The 20,875-nt window shown below is 39.3% G+C and overlaps 1 protein-coding gene across 3 annotated transcripts in view; it reads right to left on the bottom strand.

Annotated features, from left to right (window-relative positions):
• ZYG11B (zyg-11 family member B, cell cycle regulator) overlaps positions 1 to 20,875 on the bottom strand; it is a 78,240-nt gene that overhangs the window by 9,824 nt on the left and 47,541 nt on the right. For 2 of the 3 annotated variants that reach the window (XM_029228544.1, XM_029228543.1), the window contains 6 exons: positions 20,657 to 20,707; positions 18,189 to 18,350; positions 18,031 to 18,078; positions 9,767 to 9,964; positions 9,589 to 9,641; positions 8,389 to 8,486 (listed from right to left, as the gene is read on the bottom strand). In XM_029228544.1, coding sequence (XP_029084377.1) covers positions 8,389 to 8,486; positions 9,589 to 9,641; positions 9,767 to 9,964; positions 18,031 to 18,078; positions 18,189 to 18,350; positions 20,657 to 20,707 — 610 coding nt within the window. Of the gene's footprint in view, positions 1 to 8,388; positions 8,487 to 9,588; positions 9,642 to 9,766; positions 9,965 to 15,383; positions 15,562 to 18,030; positions 18,079 to 18,188; positions 18,351 to 20,656; positions 20,708 to 20,875 lie in introns of those variants that run through there. The other variant, XM_029228545.1, reaches the window with a different exon arrangement.

The following is a 20,875-nucleotide window of genomic DNA, read 5'->3' on the forward strand; positions in this document are numbered from 1 at the left end:
CAAAAAAAAAAAAAAAAAAAAAAAAAAAAAAAAGAACTACAATGAGGTATCACCTCCCACCAGTCTGAATGGCCATCATCAAAAAATCTACAAACAGTAAATGCTGGAAAGGGTGTGGAGTAAAGGGAACCCTCTTGCACTGTTGGTGACAATGTAAATTGATACAGTCACTATGGAGAACAGTATGGAGGTTCCTTAAAAAACTAAAATTAGAACTACCATATGACCCAGCAATCCCACTACTGGGCATGTACCTGAGAAAATCATAATTCAAAAAGAGTCATGTACCACAATGTTCACTGCAGCTCTATTTACAATAGCCAGGACATGGAAGCAACCTAAGTGTCCATCAACAGATGAATGGATAAAGAAGATGTGGCACATATATACAATGGAATATTACTCAGCCATAAAAAGAAATGAAACTGAGTTATTTGTAGTGAGGTGGATGGACCCAGAGACTGTTATACAGAGTGAAGTAAGTCAGAAAGAAAAACAAATACCGTATGCTAAGACATATATATGGAATCTTAAAAAAAAAAAAGTGGTTCTGAAGAACCTAGGGGCAGGACAGGATAAAGACGCAGACATAGAGAATGGACTTGAGGACATGGGGAGGGGGAAGGGTAAGCTGGGACGAAGTGAGAGAGTGGCACGGACATATATACACTACCAAATGTAAAATAGATAGCTAGTGGGAAGCAGCCGCATAGCACAGGGATATCAGCTCCATGCTTTGTGCCATGTCCATCTAGAGGGGTGAGATAGGTAGGTTAGGAGGGAGACGCAAGAGGGAGGAGATATAGGGATACATGTATATGTATAGCTGACCCACTTTGTTATACAGCAGAAACTAACACACCATTGTAAAGCAATTATACTCCAATACAGATGTTAAAAAAAAAAAAAATCTGCCTAAGACAAGGTTACAAATATTTTGTCACATTTTCTTGTAGAAACTTTTAATAGTTTTTGGTTTCATATTTAGACTTATGATCCATTAAAAGTTAAATTTTAAAAAATTAATTATTTATTTTGGCTGTGCCAGGACTTAGGTGTGGCATGTAGGATCTTTAGTTGTGGCATGTGGGCTTCTTAGTTGTGGTATGTGGACTCTTAGTTGCAGCGTGCATGCAGGATCTAGTTCTCCAACCAGGGACCAAACCTGGGCCCCCTGCACTGGAAGCTTGGAGTCTTAGCCAATGGATCACCAGGGAAGTCCCAAGAGTTAATTTTTGTATACAAAGTATGAATCAAAGTTCTTTTTTTTTTTTTTTTGCAGATAGAGATACACTTGATGCAGTACTGTTTGTTGAAAAGACTCTTATTTCTCTATTGAATTGCTTTGAACTTATATCAAAAACTAACTAACCAGGGGCTTCCCTGGTGGCGCAGTGGTTGAGAGTCCGCCTGCCGATGCAGGGGACACGGGTTTGTGCCCCGGTCTGGGAAGATCCCATATGCCGCAGAGCGGCTGGGCCCATGAGCCGTGGCCGCTAGGCCTGTGCGTCCGGAGCCTGTGCTCCGCAACGGGAGAGGCCACGACAGTGAGAGGTCCGCGTACCGCCTAAAAAAAAAAAAAAAAAAAAAAAGCCAAAGTGTACAGAGAAAAAAAAAGAACAAAAAAAACCTAACTAACCATATGTGTATAGGTCTGTTTCTGTACTCTCTATTCTGGTCCTTTGAACATTCTTTGTTTATGCTTATGCCTGGACTTCCAATTGGTGTCTGAAGTGAGGGCAGTTTTGTGGGACTGAGCCCTTAACTTGTGGAATCTGACACTATCTCGAGGTAAACAGTGTCAGAATTGAACTAAATTTGTAGGACACCCAGTCAGTGTCGGCTGAGAAATGGAGAACTTTTAGGTGGGATGTGGAAAAAACACATATCAGAATTGGTGTCAGAAGTGGGATTTGCTATCCTGGTCCTGGCTTATGGAAACATGTGATTAGGGAACAGAAAGGATAAAAAGGTGAGGGATAAGGAACCTCTGGTTCTTGGGTGGCTACTCCATGATGTGGAGTAGCAGCTGTGCTGCAATCAGTTACTAACAGTAAAAGTTACCAATGGAATTTATTTTTTTATTTATTTATATTTTTAAGAGTTTTGTTAAATGTTTGTTTTTTTATTTTTTAAATTTAATTTTATTTTTTTGCGGTACGGGGGCCTCTCCCGTTGCGGAGCACAGGCTCCGGACGCGCAGGCTCAGCGGCCATGGCTCACGGGCCCAGCCGCTCCACGGCATGTGGGATCTTCCCGGACCGGGGCACGAACCCGTGTCCCCTGCATCGGCAGGTGGACTCTCAACCACTGCACCACCAGGGAAGCCCAATGTTTGTTTTTTTTTAAAAAAAATATTTATTTATTTGGCTGTGCTGGGTCTTAGTTGCAGCAGGCATGCCCCTTAGTTGCGGCATGCAAACTCCCAGTTGCAGCATGCATGTGGGATCTAGTTGCCCAACCAGGGATCAAACCCGGGCCCCCTGCACTGGGAGCATGGAGTCTCAACCACTGCGCCACCAGGGAAGTCCCAACCAATGGAATTTAGAGATGACTCCAAACCTGACCTGCAATTTTTTATCTAATCAAGGCAAAGATTGACAAAAGGCCAGGATTCCTTGGCTTGACTCCTTACTGGGGACTTAAAGCCTTTTGCACAAGAGTGGGTAACTTAGGAAGTGGAGAAGTTCCTGGTGAAGTCCTGATGTGGGCTACAATTAGAGAGTTTAAAAAAAAAATGTAAGGATTGACAGGATTATGAAAGTTGGGAGTGTTTTTTTTAAAATATTTATTTACTTGGCTGTATGGAGTTTTAGTTGCAGCCCACGGGCTCTACAGCCTGTGGGCTTAGTTGCCCTGAGGCATGTGGGATCTTAGTTCCCTGACCAGGGACCGAACCCACATCCCCTGCATTGGTAGGCAGATACTCAACCACTGGATCACCAGGGAAGTCCTGAAAATTGGAATGTTTAAACAGACTTTATGTAAAGAAGTTGTGTCTCCTTTGCCTCAATATTTTACGGAAATGAGTATCATGTCTGGCTGGGGAACACTCTCCTACCTAGTACTGTAAGACCAAAATCTGTGGATGATTAGTTAGGAATATAAGGGTTAAAAGAATTAAGGTAAAAGTTTGTAGGGGAATTGGTATGGTTGAACAGACTTTATGTGAAGTGGTTACATTTCTTTTACCTGATGGTATTATGAGAATGAACATTTTATTGACTGGGAAATGTTTCCACTACCTAACATCATAAAACAGAAAGCATGTAAATCTACCTTTCAAGCAATGTTAATTGGGCATGCTAAATGGGAACCAGTAAGGTTGCCCAAGCCAATGCAATGTAGAATAGAAGCTGGAGTGCTGGTAGGGACAAATTCTCTGTGCCATAGCCCTATGTGAAGGACTGACTGGGGTTTATGGCAAAAGCCTGTGAGTGCCTACCAGAGATGATTACTGGGACTTTGGACTTGAGAATTTCCATTTGAGGGGCATTTACTACCTTGCTATTTGACATTAATTGAAGCTACCCTCATGACTGAAGGACAAAAAATGATCTTCAAACCTGAAATACCCAGGACGTTTTGAGTGATGTCAGAGAAACACTCTAATGGGGATGGCAGTGCCCAGAAGAGTTCCATGATAAAACGCAATTGGTTTATACAGGATCGTGCTACCTGGAGAATGCAAGGAGATGCTAATGAGCAGGGAGCCTCTTTCTCCCTAGTCAGTCCCTAGGACTGACTTTGGAACTGCACAAGGAGCTGCCAGATTGTATAGTCACTTGGACAGTGCCCTATAAACAGCTCTCCAACAACCAACAAACAGCTGCTTGGTTTATGGATAGCAGTTCCAAGGTAAACAGACAACATCCTGTTTGGAAGGCCACCATTCTGATTGAAAAAGGTAAAACCAAAACAGCTCTGTGGACTGAACTGCACGCTGTTTTCCCATCCTTTCCCAAGGATGAAAAACTGAATAGTGGTAAAAGCCTCTGTTTGGGTTTTTTCATGGTCAGTGGCCAATGGTCTAGCCGTGTAGGTGGATACAAGGGCAATGGAAACCTGGTCATTAAGGCAGGACATATCTGTGCCCATCAGAAGAACTCTCTTCCATGTTCAGAAGCTGACTGGAACTGACAAGCAGATATCCCAATGTGCTTGCTTGAGGTGGCCACCTGAGTCCATGAGATGAGTGGATATGGAGGAACTGCAGCAGTGCAGAAATGGACTGAATCTAGACATATTCCTCTTGCATTTTGAGGCACAAAGCGCCAGAGTCAAGGAAAACGTTTTCTATCCCTACAGTGTCCAACAATGGGCAGAGAGACATCCTCCTCAGAGTAATAGTTTGACAGAGAATTGGAATGGGCAATTAAAACACTAGTTATCTAAAATCGGAGATGGGAGGGAGGGGGGAGATATAGGCCTGAAGGGCTAGCTTTCACACCTTCACGAGTATATGAGTGGAGCTAAAAGAATGTCCCCACTAGGGACTTCCCTGGTGGAGCAGTGGATAAGACTCTGAACTTCCAGTGCAGGGGGCACGGGTTTGATCCCTGGTCAGGGAACTAGGTCCTACATGCATGCCACAACTAAGAGTTTGCATGCCACAACTAAGGAGCCCACATGCCGCAGCTAAGAAGCCCTGGAGCTGCAACTAAGGAGCCCACATGCTGCAACCAAGGATCTGGTGAGCTGCAATTAAGACCCGGCACAACTAGATAGATAGATAGATAGATAGAACGTCCCCACTAGATATTCTCCTGTTTTTCTGGGGAACCTGGGGAAGAGGGAGTGGGAAAGGATGTTGATATGATTATGTAATTCTTGCTAAGAGAGGATACTGGTATAATGACTATACTTTTTTCTTCTTCTTCCCCATATCACAACGTTTTTTAATTCCCCTACCTGGTGCAGTGGTCACAGAACCAGGGCTGCAACTACAAATGCTGGAAGCAGGGATGATTCCTAAGCAAGAAATTTTAACTATGTTGTAAACTCTTTTTGTCAGGATTCCCAAGAGCCTAATGGGTTGGGTTATGCCTTAACTCCATCTGGCAAAATTGGGAATAACACTGATTGCAACTATATTGCCTCGTGGTAAAAACAGCCCGCTAGTTCTGCACCTATGTAATCTTACCCTATCTGAATAACAGCGGACTGAGGGGGAGACACTTGCTAGACTAGTATTGCTGTTGGCAATCTAGACCAACACAGTGGCCAAAATTAATGTCCCTTCCAAAGGTGGAAAAGTTTGAGTGTACATGAAGAGAAGGAGGAACAGGAGCTGAGGGTACAGGAATGAATAAATAGGCTATGTAATAAGAGAAATTCAATATGACATTAACACATCAAAAAAGGCTCAGAGCAGGGCCTCCCTGGTGGCGCAGTGGTTGAGAGTCTGCCTGCCGATGCAGGGGACATGGGTTCGTGCCCCGGTCCGGGAGGATCCCACATGCCGCGGAGCGGCTGGGCCCGTGAGCCATGGCCGCTTGGCCTGCGCATCCAGAGCCTGTGCTCTGCAGCGGGAGGGGCCACAGCAGTGAGAGGCCCGTGTAATGCAAAAAAAAAAAAAAAAAAAAAAAAGGCTCAGAGCAAGAGATGATATTATTTCTTAGTTAAAGAGCAATATATGGCTTCACCCTAAGACCATTCTGCTTTTGGAGCCTTACAAAATCTACTGGAAGCCTGCAAACCTCAGTGGCCTTGCCCTGGGAGACATCCCACTCTGCCACCTCATTACCGTATGTCAAAAGGGGATCCTTATGAATGACAAAAGACACTCCTATCACTCAGGAAATTATAAAGGTTTGAGGAGTTCTGTGCTAGGAACCAGGAACAAAGACCAAATATAGTTCTTATTATATCTTCTGGTCTTTGATGACAGATCCCTTAAAACAAAATGATTGTAACAGTTAACAGATACTAGCACATTACTAGAGTCCCATTCAGTCATTAATAATTAGTCCAGTTTATCATATGAAAATGTCTCTCAGGGCAAGGAAGCATTCACCATGTTGGTGAATGCACTCACATGCCTGGATGGTGGGACAGCCTAGTTCCATGGGGACAGAAGCTCCTGTGCTCAGAATCCTTCAGAACCCTGGCCGCTCATCTGCATCCTTTATAATAAACTGGTAAATATAATTAAATGTTTCTCTGAGTTCTGTGAGCTGCTCTAGCAAATTAATTGAACCAGAGGAGGGGGGGTTGTGGGAGCCTCAGATCTACAGCTAGTCAGTCAGAAGCACAGGTAACAACATAAACTTGGGATTGGCATCTGAAGTGGGGACAGCAGTATTGTGGGATTGAGCCCTGAACCTGTGGGATCCGACACTATCTCCAAGTAGACAGTGTCAGAATTGAGTTAAATTTGTTGGACACCCAGTCGGTGTCTGCTAAGAATTAGAGAACTGCTTGATGAGGTATGGAAAAAACACACATTTGGAGCCACAAAACACCTGTCTTGATTACTGTGGCTCTACAGTATGTCTTGAAGTCAGGTAGTATAACTTCTCCAATTTTGTTCTTCGTTTTTCTAAGTTGTTTCAATATTCTAGGTCCTTTGCATTTCTGTATGAATTTTAGAATCAGCCTGTGAATTTCTCTTCTGCTAAGACTGCTAAGATTTTGACTGGGACTATATAAATCTACAATACATTTGGAGAGAATTGCCATTTTAACAATAGTAAGTCTTCCAACTCATAAGTGCCGTCCTTCTATTTGGTTAGGCCTTCTCTAATGTCTCTCAGCAATGCTTTGTTTTTCTCAGTGTACGGGTCTTGTACATCTTTGCCAGATATATCCCTAAGTATTTCATAGTTTTTGGTAAAACTGTAAATGTCATTTTTTCATTTATACTGGTTGCGGCTAATATAAAGAAATGCATCTGATTTGTGTATATTGATCTTGTATCCTGGAACCTTGCTAAACTCACTTATTAAGTCTAGTTGCCCTCTTGTAGATTTCATGGGCTTTTTCTACATAGATATCACGTCACCTGTGAATAAAAACAGCTTTACTTCATTCTTTCCAATCTGGATGCCTTCTGTTTCTTTCCTGATCACACTGGACAGAACCTTCATTACAATGTTCAATAGCAGTGAGGTTGGACATCCTTGCCTTGTTCCTGATCTTAGAGGGGAAACAGTCACATTTAATTTTTCACTATTAATTTTGATGTTAGCTGTAGGATATCCTTAGATGCTCTTTCTGCATCTACTGAGATGATCAGATTGTTTTTCTTTCCTGGTCTGGTAATAGGATGAAACACATTGACTTTCAAATGTTAAACCAACTTTGCATTCCTGGAATAACCTCCTTCGTCCTTTTTATATACTGTTGGGTTCCATTTGTTAAAAAATTTTTAAGAATTTCCTCATCTATGCTCATGAGAGATATTGTTCAGTAATTTTCTTTTCTTATGTCTTTGCCTGGTATTGATATCAGGATAATTCTGGTGTTCTTGCTTTCTAATTTTTTTTTAACCAGCTTTCTTTCAGTTTGGATATTTTCTATTGCTGTGTATTCAATTTCACCGATCTCTTCTTATTTGTATCTACACTTAAGCTCACCCAAATATTTTTCATGTCAAATTTTTATTTTTTTCCTCCTCTTAATTTCATGTTTTCTTTAAAATCTTGGATCATATCTATAAAAAAAGTTTGAATTTTTTTTCCTGCTAATTCCATCATCACTACCATTTCTGGATCTGTTTCAATTGTCTAATTTTTCTCCTGGTTATGGGTCATATTTTTCTGCTTCGTCTTTCCTCTAGCAACTCTTACCATATAACTAAACATGTTGTTGAGTGTATAGATTTTGTTGTCTTTCTTAACAGAGTGCTTAGTTTTTCTCTGACAGACAGGTTACTTGCAGAGCAGCTTGATCATTTTAAGACTTGCTTTTAAGCTTCACAGGGTTGCCTTAGAGAAACCTTTAATTTAGGGCTAGTTTAATCTTTTCTGGCATCTGTAGTGAATGTCCTGGGTATTAAGTTCTTTCCACTGTTTGGAATTCGAATATTTTCTAACCTGTGTAAGCTCCATGTGTTGTTCAGTTAGCAGCTCCTTGGTATTTGTTCTTTTTCAGGCCTCAGGAAGTCTCACCCTAGGCATGCACAGCCTAAGACTCAAGAAACTCCTATGAAGGTTTCTGAAGTTCTTTCTTAGAACAGTGTAAGTCTCATTCACCACTGTCATTGATTTCTAATATTGCCAAGCTCATTCTGAAAGTATAAATTTAGTTCATAACTTAAGATTCTCTTTACACTGTATTTTTAAAAGTCTGTGTCCTTAAAAATCAAACACAATTTAGAAATGGCTTTCCTGTGCAAGGAGAATTTCACTTGAAAAAGAAAAACACAGTTCTCTTTTTGGTACATACGATTCTTGCTGCAGACATGCTGCATGGCCCAAACTGCCCATAGCTGGACTCCTGGTGTTGTGAAACAGCCAAGTAATGGGAAAAATGGATTAAAGGACCTAAACGTTCAAAGAAAAGAATAAAAGTTACATCCTATACTTAGTGTCATTTTCTAAAGCAATGATTCCTGAGCTTTTTGCTACAGAAATTTCATCCTGCTATTTTTAAACTATAATATAAATGAGCTTCTACAGAACATCTTTTCTTTGTCTTAGCCATTTGATAAACGAGTATATTCAGACAAAAGTCTTGGTACAGAAGATGGAAGGCGATCAGAACAACATATTTTTTCTCAAAAGCACCTGTTGGTCTTGAAGATACACATTTGAAGAATCGCAGACTTTGGTTTGGAAACTTAGATAAGGAGAAGTTAGTTGATAACTAACCAGAACAACACCATGACGGAGCTCTAGAATTAGCCTTTCTATTTCTACAAGTCTTCTGCCCAAAAATGTACAGAACATAAGTGGGAATCAAAAGTGCTGGCAGCATCAGCATTTATAAAGTAGACAACAAAATAAATTGCAATAGTAATATTTATGCAGCAATCTGGAATACTTCTGGTATATTAGTAACTTATCTATCAAGTCACCTAACTGTCATAAACAGAGTTAGAATCTAGTATGCCCTTCAGTAAATTATTATAAACTGTTTCCCTGAAAAAATCAGGTGCTATTCCTAGTTCTCTAAATGTGTTCTCGTTTTAGACCTCCTTGCATTAATACTCTACCTAAAATCTTCTGTCTCTACTTAATTATCTCTAAAAACTCAGCTCACAATCTACTTCCTCTGGAAGCTTTTTACCATTTTCCAGTGCACGTTCAGAGCATTCTATGTACATAACTAGCATAGGAGTGAATTATTTCTGATTTACATTTGGTTTCCATCACTAGGCCGTAAAGTTCTTGTACGGAGGCACCATATCTTACTCATCTTTGAATTTCAAGAGCATAGAACAAGACCTTGGCACCTGTTTTCAATAAATGTAGAATGAAGGAAGGACTGATGAATGACAGGTAGCAAAATAAATTAAAAATACTTTATTTTAAAGCCAGATAGAAGATAGATGCCAAAGGGTAAAATCTACATCTAATAGGAATGACCTCTACACAAGCAAAATGACTAGATTACTGGCTTAATATTAATTATCTTGCTAGTTACCTGTATGCTACCATCTCACACTCTGGAGTTGGCCATTTCAAAATTGCTGAATGCTGAAAGACACAAAGCACACAAGAAAGGGTTACAATATTTATTTAGCATTGCATTTTGAGGGTTTGACAGTTTAACCATTATGAATGTTGTTTGTATGCTTCCAAAAAACACCAAATTACCCTACCAGATCATCTAGAAGAGAATTCCTCTGGCTACGACTCAATGTCCAAGCTTGTTCTCCTCTAGATATTAAGTGGGCAATAATCCCAGCTGCAAAGTAACTGACTTCCACTTCAACACTATGTAGAAGGCTACTGATGTGGTCTATAAAATCCTTCCACATTAATTCAGAATGCAATTCTTGTACTTCAGCTATATTGTTCTGGAAAAAAAAGAAGATATAAAAATTAAAATAATATGTATAATAAATGGCTAAATGACACTGCAACGATTTAAATATGTATGGACAAAAGCGAATATTGTTGCTATGTTAGCACAGTGGGATTACAGGTGATTTTAGTCCTCTTCTCCCCAAACAATAAAATAATAAAGAAACAGTAGCGAGTTCTGTTTCAGGTAAAACAGTAAACTAGATAACCTAAAAATGTCCTGCTATAAAATATCTAGAAGTGCTGAGTAAAAACAGGCAAACAAACTTTATATATGTAACTTTTTTGGTGGGACAAAATGTAAACAGGGAATCAAACTAGAGCATAACAGGCTATCACTGGCCTGCAGGGGCAAGAGAACTGGGTTTTAATAGACATGCAAGGGCAAAAGTAAGGGCCAGAGATTGGAACCAATACAAGGCAAGAACTTTCAAAGCATTACACCTCAGTAAAAGAGGGGATTGACATAGATACATAAAAAAGAAGTAATCTGGGCTCTGGCCAATTTAGATTGTGCTTGATCTTCTCCAAAACGATCTAAGATTCAACTTATCTCACTACTCTGAAGATTAATCCTCATTCTTTTTTTTTAAATTCTTTATTTATTTATTTATGGCTGCGTCAGGTTTTAGTTGCGGCATTCAGGATCTTCGTTGAGGCATGCGGGATTTTTCATTGTGGCGTACAGGCTCTTTGTTGCAGCGCCTAGGCATCTCTTTCTAGTTCTGGTGAGTGGGCTCAGTAGTTGCGGTGCACGGGCTCTCTAGTTGTGGCACGCGGGCTCTGTAGCTGTGGTGTGCAGGCTCCAGAGTGTGTGGGCTCTGTAGTTGGCAGCACGCGGGCTCTCTCATTGAGGTACGCGAGCTCAGTAGTTGTGGCGCATGGGCTTAGTTGTCCCATGGCATGTGGGATCCTAGTTCCCCAATCAGGGATCGAACCTGTATCCCATGCACTGGAATGCAGATTCTTAACCACTGGACCACCAGGGAAGTCCCTAATCCTCATTCTTAAAACTTCATTTGATCTACTATGAAATCATAATTCTCTTCCTAACACACTGATTCCATTTCTTAGGAACCAAAAACCCTGGCCTTTTCGTTGGTAAGAAACTATTCACTCCCTAGCTTGTCATTCTATAACAAATGAAAATGAAAGCTATCGTGTCCAAATGTATTCTCTGTAACGACTAACAAGTTTTCTTTTCCAATTATGGAAGAGTGAGGATGGAAGAGACAAGTGTAACTTTACTCACTACATGAATGTGTATAATCCTGTACCTTTCCATCAGCATTAGTGATAAATCAATGTCTCCTATGCCCCTCTCTAATCTCACATATTCAAACAAGAAAAGGAATTTCACATTCATTTTTTAAAAATTAATTATTTTTGGCTGCATTGGGTCTTCGTTGCTGCGTGTGGGCTTTCTCTAGTTGTGGTGAGCGGGGGCTACTCTTTGTTGTGGTGCTCGGGCTTCTCATTGTGGTGGCTTCTCTTGTTGCGGAGCATGGGCTCTAGGCACGCGGGCTTCAGTAGTTGTGGCTCGCGGGCTCTAGAGCACAGGCTCAGTAGTTGCGGTGCACGGGCTTAGTTACTCCGTGGCATGTGGGATCTTCCCGGACCAGGGATTGAACCTGTGTCCCCTGCATTGGCAGGCAGATTCTTATCCACTGCACCACCAGGGAAGCTCTCACATTCATTTTTTATACTCTTCCCTATTTATGTTTTTTTAACACAGCATGTATCATTTTATAGTGACAAGAAAAGGAAAGATAGATATGCCTTTTAAAATAAACAAATTAAAAAAAGATAGTCCTCTGTCTCCTTCAAGCTTGGGGAAGCTTGATAGAAAGAAATATAAAGACCCTCTGAGAAGGACACACCTTGTACTCAAAGCCCCACAGATGGTGGTAAATTACAATTCACAATGAAAACAATCCATAATGAGTGAAATCATCAAATACAGTAGAAAATTAGACTCTCCCAAGAACCTCATGTAATATAAGATAGTACCTGATTTTAAAAAGTTAAACACACACACATACACATGAAAATGCAAAAGACAACACCATTAAAACAAAAAACAACAGATAAGGAAAGATTTGGAATAGAGCATCAAAAGAATTATGGCCATTCTTTCTTGCCATAAACAAGTTACTGGAAAATCAGACAAAATATATAAGAGAACTGTTTTCAGACAGCAGACAACTAGCTATACAGGAATGTAATCCCTGAGAGAAGATATTCAAATGGGGCAGTTTCTAGATTGCTACGCATATAAGGGGAACCTAAAGAGTTGACAGTTTTGCTGAGTTGAGGAGACAGAGATCAGTCTTCAGGGTGGCCAAGGCAGCAAAAATTTGCAGAACAAAGCAATGTAGAGGAAAAAGTTCCAGAGAAAGAGAAAGAGAGGAAAGACATCTGCAGAGGGATCCCCTAAAATCTTTGGCTGAGTACTGATACGGAGTGAAACTCCATGAGGCCAGGGAAAGAACCACCAGAAAGCAGTACGTGAACAAATCCCAAAGTCACGCAGGGTTAGGAATAATTCACATTCTCACTAGCCAGAGTGAAGAGATCTCATAATAAACAAAACATTTGATAGTAGTGGGGTAACTAGGATAAAGTAGTAGGGTAAAGTTTGAACTGAAGCCACTTTAACAAAGCAAATATAGGCATACCTTGGAGATACTGTGGCTTTGATTTCAGACAACCACAATAAAGCAAATATTGCAATCAAGTGAGCCACCCAAATTTCTTGGTTTCCAGTGCATGAAAAGTTATGTTTATACTATATTGTAGTCTATTAAGTGTGCAAAAGCATAACGTCTTAAAAAAAACAATGTAAATTTAATTAAAAAATATTTATTGCTAAAAAATTCTAACCATTACTGAGCCCTTCAGCAAGTTACAGTAGTAAAGTCAAACAAACATCACTGATCAGAGATCACCATAACAAATATAATCCTAATGAAAAATTCTGAAATGTTGCAAGAATTATCAAAATGTGACACAGAAATACAACGTGAGCTAATGCTGTTGGAAAAATGGTGCAGACAGACTTGTTCGACACATAGTTGCCACGAACCTTCAATTTGTAAAAAACACAGTATTTGTGAAGTGCATAACATGAGGTATGCCTGTAAATAAGCTTTGAATGGAACAGCTTGATCCGTGAGTAGCTTAACTGAATGCCAGCACAAAGTCCAAGATTCTTTAAAGGAAAACAACAAAACTACTAATCAACAAAGTAAATTAAATTTCACAATGACTGCAACCAACTAAAAATTACCAGGCATACAAAGAGTCAGAAAAACATGATCCTTAAACAGGAGAAAAGTCAATCAATAAAAATAGACCCAGAAATGACAGGGATAATAGAATCAGTAGACAAGGATTTAAAACAGTTATTATAGGGACTTGCCTGGTGGCACACTGGTTAAGAATCTGCCTGCCAATGCAGGGGACATGGGTTTGAGCCCTGGTCCAGGAAGATGCCACATGCCACGGAGAAACGAAACCCGTGTGCCACAACTACTGAGCCTGTGCTCTAGAGCCCGCAAGCCACAACTACTGAGCCTACATGCCACAACTACTGAAGCCCATGTGCCTAGAGCCTATGCTCCACAACAAGAGAAGCCACAGCAATGAGAAGCCTGAGCACTGCAACAAAGAGTAGCCCCCACTCACCGTGACTAGAGAAAGCCCATGCGCAGCAACAAAGACCCAACACAGCCAAAAAAATAAAATTAATTTAAAAACACAGCTATTATAAATGTTATAAATATGATACGAATGAAAGAAAAATATAAGCTTGAGGAGAAAAAAAATGAAGATATAAAAAAGATCTAAATGTAACTTCTTGAAATAATATATACATGTACCTGAAATGAAAAATATACTGGATGAGATTAACAGCAGATGACATGCTGCAGGAAAAAAATAATCAGTGAACTAAAAAACAGTAATAGAAAACAGCAAGGTCAAAACACAGAAAGAAAAAAGGAAAGAAACCTGCCAAAAAAGCCAGCAGAGTATTTCTGTGACTTTTGAGACAATTTTAAGCAATCTAACATACTTGTAATTGGAGTCTCAGAAAGAGAGGAGATAACAGAGGGTATGGAAAAATATATTTGAAGAAATAATGGCCAAAATTTTTTCAATTTATGAAAATTATAAACCTCAAAACCCAATAGAAAAATATCCACTTGGACTTCAATAGTGAGCAAAAATTTATCTTTTGAAAATTAAATCAAAGACTTTTTCACATAAACAAAACCTAAATGAAAATTCATTGCCAGCTTACCTACACTAAATGTTTTTTTTAAAAAAAGAGTAGTATGAGAAATACGTGGCTAAGTATAAAAGACAAATTTCTCATTCTTAAATCTATTTAATGAAAGATTGATGAGGACTCTTGCTTCTGGCCAAGATGGACTAAAAGGGGCCAGATTTACTCTCCATTCTAAAACAACTGAAAAAACACAACATGAAACAACAGTTTTCAAGATACTAGACATTAGGTAAAACAGTGACGTTTAGAGATGGAAAACAAACAAGGTGAGATGCTGCCTTGAGAGAGTTTCCAGGCTGTGGCACAGGGATATAGAACTAAAAGCAGAGCCCAGTGGGCTCATGGAGTTGAAGAGATGGAGCTGAGAGTCCAGGGAGACCAAGGCAATTCATAGGACAGAGTACCAGAGAGAAGACAATGTACATGGAGAGAATCCAGAGAGCCGCAGGGAGTAGCACTCTATTCAGCAGAGTACTGATCAGAGCATGACTGTGAGAAAACTATTTGAGGGAAGAAAAAGAGCCATCAAAAAGATTAGAGAAAAGTTCCCAGCACTCACAAAGGGCCAGGAATAGTGCCTGTTCTCACCATCCATTCTGGAAAAACTCTTCATCCACAGGGCATTGAGCAGAGTACTCAGGAAGGTCTTGTTTCAGTAGTACAGAATAATCAGCCCTAGTCTCAGCACTGCTCTGGACCCTCCTAACAGATCATAAAAGCATGATCAGCTCCGCCCTCACAACCTTCTCTGGGCGCGGGCCACCGGGTGGTTCTCAGCGGAGCAGGCTGAGCTGCGGGAAGGGAACCCTGGGGGAGAGGAGGGCGCAAGGCATTGAGGCAGGGGAAAGTGACCAGCTGCCCTTCATTACCAGCTAGGGACAAGCATGCGGCCGCTGCCCCACCTGGCTGCCCACGATCACTCGTCTGCAGAAATGTCAGCCGCTGGCGCCCGGGGCCTGCGGGGCACCTACCACCAGGTACTTGATAAAGTGGAGCTCCTGCTGCCTGAGAAATTGAGGCCGTTGTACAACCAACCAGCAGGCCCCAGAACAGTATTTTTCTGGGCTCCAATTATGAAATGGGGGTTGGTGTGTACTGGATTGGCTGACATGGTCAGACCTGCAGAAAAACTCAGCACAGCCCAATCTGCTGTTTTGATGGCTACGAGGTTTATTTGGTCAAGATACTCACTTGTAATTATTCCCCAAAACTGGAGTCTGTTTGCTGTTAATTTCTTTGTTGGGACAGCAGGAGCCTCTCAGCTCTTTCGTATTTGGAGATATAACCAAGGATTAAAAGCTAAAGCAAACAAATAAGAGTTCTGATCACCCTAACAACCTAGATGTGGACATAACCGCTGGGACCTAGTTTGATTATTATTCAGTTGTCAATGAGGTGATGCTAACTGTGCTAACGTTTGTAATGCATAAAATCTAACTGTAATTGGGAGGTAGTACTTGGTTCAACAGAAAAATACAGCAAACTTTTAATAATAAAAAAAGCAAGATCAAATAGGATCAAACTGTTTAAAAGTAAGTCAAGGGCTTCCCTAGTGGCGCAGCGGTTGAGAGTCTGCCTGCTGATGCAGGGGACACGGGTTCTCATATTGGATAAAAAAGCAGGGTGCAAAGTATATGCTGTCTATAAGAAACACACTTTAAATATAAAGACAAATATAGGTTAAAAGTAAAAGGATGGAAGAAGATAAATCATGGTAACATTATTCAAAAGAAAGCTGGAATAGCTATATTAAGGAGACAAAGGAGATTTCAAAGTAAAGAATATACCAGGTCATTTCATAATGATAAAGGGGTCAATTAAGAGGGCATAGCAATTCTGTTTATGAACCTAATAACAGAACTTCAAAATATAGGAAGCAGAAACTGATAGAATATGATAATTGCTAGAAGAAGTAGGCAGAAAATCAGTAAGTCTGTGGTAGACTTGAATAATATCAACCTACTAGACCCAACTGACATTTATAGAACACTCTAACAATAGCAGAATATACATTCTTTTTTTTTTGTTTTTTTTGGGTTTTTTTGCAGTACGTGGGCCTCTCAGGCCTCTCCCGTTGCGGAGCACAGGCTCCGGACACGCAGGCCCAGCGGCCATGGCTCACGGGCCTAGCCGCTCCGCGACAGGTGGGATCTTCCCGGACCAGGGCACAAACCCGTGTCCCCTGCATCGGCAGGCGGACTCTCAACCACTGCGCCACCAGGGAAGCCCTGAATATACATTCTTATCAAGTGCACAGGGAATACTTACCAGGATAGACCATATCCTGGGCCACACACAAGTCTCAATAAATTCAAAAGGACTTAAAACAAAGTATGTTCTCTGACCATGAAAAATTAAATTAGAGTCTATATCTCAAAATAAATTATTGAAAAAATTCAATCACAAAGTAATGGAGAAAGATATGGAAGGAAGCACACCAAGTTGTATTAATATTAATTACCTCACAGAGATGAAAATAAAGAGATGTTGGGGACAAAACCTTAAACTTTTAAAATACATTTTGCACTGTTTCACTAGCTACAATAAGCATGTATTCCTTTTTTTTAAAATAAATTTATTTATTTATTTGCTTTTGGCTGTATTGGGTCTTTGTTGCTGCATGCAGGCTTTCTCTAGTTGCGGTAAGCGGGGGCTACTCTTCGTTGAGGTGCACGGGCTTCTCATTGCGGTGGCTTCTCTTGTTGCAGAGCGTGGGCTCTAGGCATGTGGGCTTCAGCAGTTGTGGCGTGCGGACTCTAGAGCGCAGGCTCAGTAGTTGTGGCGCACGGGCTTAGTTGCTCTGAGGCATGTGGGATCTTCCCGGACCAGGGCTCGAACCCATGTCCCCTGCATTGGCAGGTGGATTTTAAACCAGTGCGCCACCAGGGAAGTCCCCAGAATGTATTCTTTATGAAATTTTTTTAAAAAGCATTTTTAAAGCCCTATAAGTTCTCTCTGAATATTTAAAATCAATTCCCTTTTTCCTTTTATAATGACTTGAGTCAAATTCTGTATCTAATAATCTACAAACCCAGAATAAAACACTCAAATACTATAATTTACTTAATACTTCTCTATTACTGGGCATTTAGGTAGTTTTACATTTTCTGCTTTATATAACTAAAACTACAGTAAATAGATAGTCTTCCTTAAATGCCAGCCCTCAGCTTTCCCCAAAATCCATCTTTCATACTCCTGCATCTAGAAAACAAACACTAATCTATGCCTCCTGTGATCTAATTCCTCGAGAGCAGAGGTCTGCTTTGAAATGGGCTTTACCGTACGGGTACTTTTCCTGTTGCAGTGATTAAAGGTGATAAAATATCTGATCCTCACCTTTGTCTCAAAATCCTAGAGGGCTCACTTTAACATATATCCAGTGTATTTATGGAACATCTGATTTGTTAAACAGTTGTTTAAGCAGTAATTATCAATTACCAAACATAGAATCTAAGGACACTTGTAGGTTAGTGACATTTTTCATGAGATTTTTTTTTTCTGATTATACAAGTAAAATACACTCACAGTGAAGCTTTGTACTATACCAAAATATATAAATAAAAGTATGTAATTTATATTTTTCCTTTTAGTGTGGTGAAAATCTTAATGTGTATATATAATTTTGTAGCCTGCTTTTTTCCCTTAATTATATTATATATATTTTCTAACGTCATTAAGTGTTTACAAATAGAGTAGCATCTTTCTATGTATTACCTCAGATGGAAAATAATTACAGCTTGAAATTAGCAGGAAATACTTATATCTTACCAAAAGTCCTAGGACTTTCTGTTGAATGGATGACTCAGTTGGGAATGACTGTAAAAAGAACGAGAAACGTATAACTAAAGAACCAAATATAATAAATAAATGCTCAAATCAATCAATAAATGAATGTCAAAAACTGTAGGCTAAATTCCCATTCTAACCTCTAGAACCCTCATGAAGAGTTCCAACCCTTGATTTTCAATAAAGTGTCTGCAAGTGGTTGGAGATTCATCTGTGAGGTTCCAAAGTGCACTCAAAGTAAACTTCAAAGTAGTGTCCACTGAATTTTGATTGGTTTTCTGCTTCACTATTTGAAGAAGTTGCTGAAAAGAGGAAAATAGAATTAATTTCTAATTACTGAATTGTTATTACAATTACTGGTAATAACACTGACTAATAAGTCCATGAGGATTAGTTTCAGGGCTTCAAACATTTCCTATAAAGGTTCTTACAAGGACAACAAACAGCCTCTTGGATCAGACTTTTCCTTCAACAAGAAAAAAATAGAGGATTTTCATAAATACTTTTAAAATATTCTGATCATACCTAAAATCTAATCGCCTGTAAATAAAATGAAAAGCAAGATGATTAAAGCTTAGGACCAACTATCTTACCCAACGGGTCACAACATATACTCATTTCAGATCCTGGGATAAAAAAGGTGGAGGGGATGAAGAGGGAATGAACCTAATATTTACTACACATCAGCAAATCATATCCTATGTTGTAATACTGTCATCCCCATTTTTCAGGAGAGGAAATTGAGTCCGAGAAATATTAAGTAATTTGATCAGAGTCAACTTAGTAAGAGAAAGTAAGAACTGGAAGACCTAATTCTCTCTAACTCCAAGTTTTCCTTAAGAAAAAAAGAAAGGACAAACTACATACAATAGTAAGAGAATTAAAGTCTAAACTGGATTTAAATAAGATAATAGCTTTGAAATTCCATTTGTAAATTATTTCTATCATAGCTTTAACCTACGAAATTTAAGCTTGAAAAAGAAATATTTTAAGACCTACACGGGCATACATAATTCCATTTTTAGTTTACACTTTTGAGGGTAAAAGGGAGCTCTGCAACAACAGATACAAGTAACATTAACGAACACTATTACTTAAAGTTATGTACAATTCAGGAAAAAATTTTTAAGAAACACAAACATCTAGCTGCAATTATGTAACTTAACAGCATAGTGGCTAAGAGTGTGGCACTAGAATTGGGCTACCTGAGCTTAAATATAATCTCTGCATCTGACTAACTGTGTAATAACCTTGTTTGCCAGTTTAACTCTTTGTTTCCTCATCTGTAAATTGTGGGTGATAATTAAGGGCTTAAAAAAAAAAGTTAGCTAGCATCATCATTACTACTACTATTAATTCCTGCTAATTCCTACTTTAAACCAAACAATTTTCTCCCAAAGCATATGAGTGCACTACTTCCTTAATATCTTTGAGTACACCTCCCGCCAAAATTACTGAAACACATGTACAGCAATAAAAAGCCATTTTTAAAACTAAAATGTCATCCCTAAAAGAGTAAAAATAAATCAAATCAGCATCCTTTTCTATTCATCTAACATACGTATCGTATTTTGTGCTAGGCACTTAGCATATTCCTTCAATTAATCTTTTTTTCCTTTATATTTAATCTTCATAACAACTGTATAAAGCATTTTATCATCCCTAAGAAAACTTAGGTGACTTGTCTTAAATCACGCAGCTAGTAAGTGATAGAACTGGGAATAAACCCAGATATATTGACTACTCCTTCCTTTGTACCATCACAGCCTCCTCCTCTTTTTACACTGCTTTTTTCACTCATATCACTCTTATTATTACATATTTATTAGACTGTATTACGACCAGGTCTACATAGCTATTTTCTCTACTATACTGTGAATTTCTTACGGGCAGGAATTATAGCTATAATTCAGTGTAGATCCCTAACACCTAGTAAGGTGGTAGGTACCTGATGAGTATCCTATACATATTTACCAAATGAGTGACTTACTTTCTCATTACATACATAACTTGTAAGTTATAGAAAAGGGGAGTCTCTCATTTGACTTTTCCATCTACTATTATTATTCAAACATCTCACGCCAGGATTGTAACAAGCAGCTCCTAAGTGGACTTTTTCCTCAGTCCCCCCTAAGGCATGGTTTAAATTTATTCTCTTTAAAGCTTTTAACTTTTCACTGTTCACTATATTAATTCCTCAAATGAAGCAAGTAAAATCATATATCAGCTATTTACATTATCTTCTTCCCTAAAGCATCTAGCACAACCTTATGCCTAAAATAGAGACTCCACATTTTCTTCATAAATAACAAAATCACAGAATTTTAGAACTAGATAGGATCTTAAGGTTTATTCAGGCCCCAATGGTCCAGGTAATTTATCTAAATTCACAAAGTGAGTTTACAAGTTAGATCCCAGGTCATCTGACTCCTAGTTCAGGGCTCTTTCCATCTCTGTTAAGGAGTAAATCTGCCTCAATGAAGAGAAATTAATTCACTCACTTAGAAGTAACAAAAATAATCTTTTAAAATATAAAATGTCAGAAGATACACAACACTGCCTGAAAATAATGCAAATGAAAACTGTTTAGGAGTCTGTACAGACTTACCCTGACAATGAAGAGTTCAGCACCAAGCTGTGCAGTTTGTTCTGTAGAAAGCTGCAAGCAAGCAGAAGACAAAGTAAATGTCCAAGAATTCACCAGTGTGAGTTTAATATCATTCACCGTAACAGACTCCGAAGGTCAGACTAAAATCTCTGATCAACCTGGAATTCCACAATACCGAATACAGCTTGAGTAAGTTACCTGGCTTACTAAAACCTCACT

The sequence above is a fragment of the Monodon monoceros genome, unplaced genomic scaffold (assembly GCF_005190385.1).
Source record: "Monodon monoceros isolate NGI ecotype Baffin Bay Population unplaced genomic scaffold, NGI_Narwhal_1 Super_Scaffold_18, whole genome shotgun sequence".
Lineage (NCBI taxonomy): Eukaryota > Metazoa > Chordata > Mammalia > Artiodactyla > Monodontidae > Monodon > Monodon monoceros.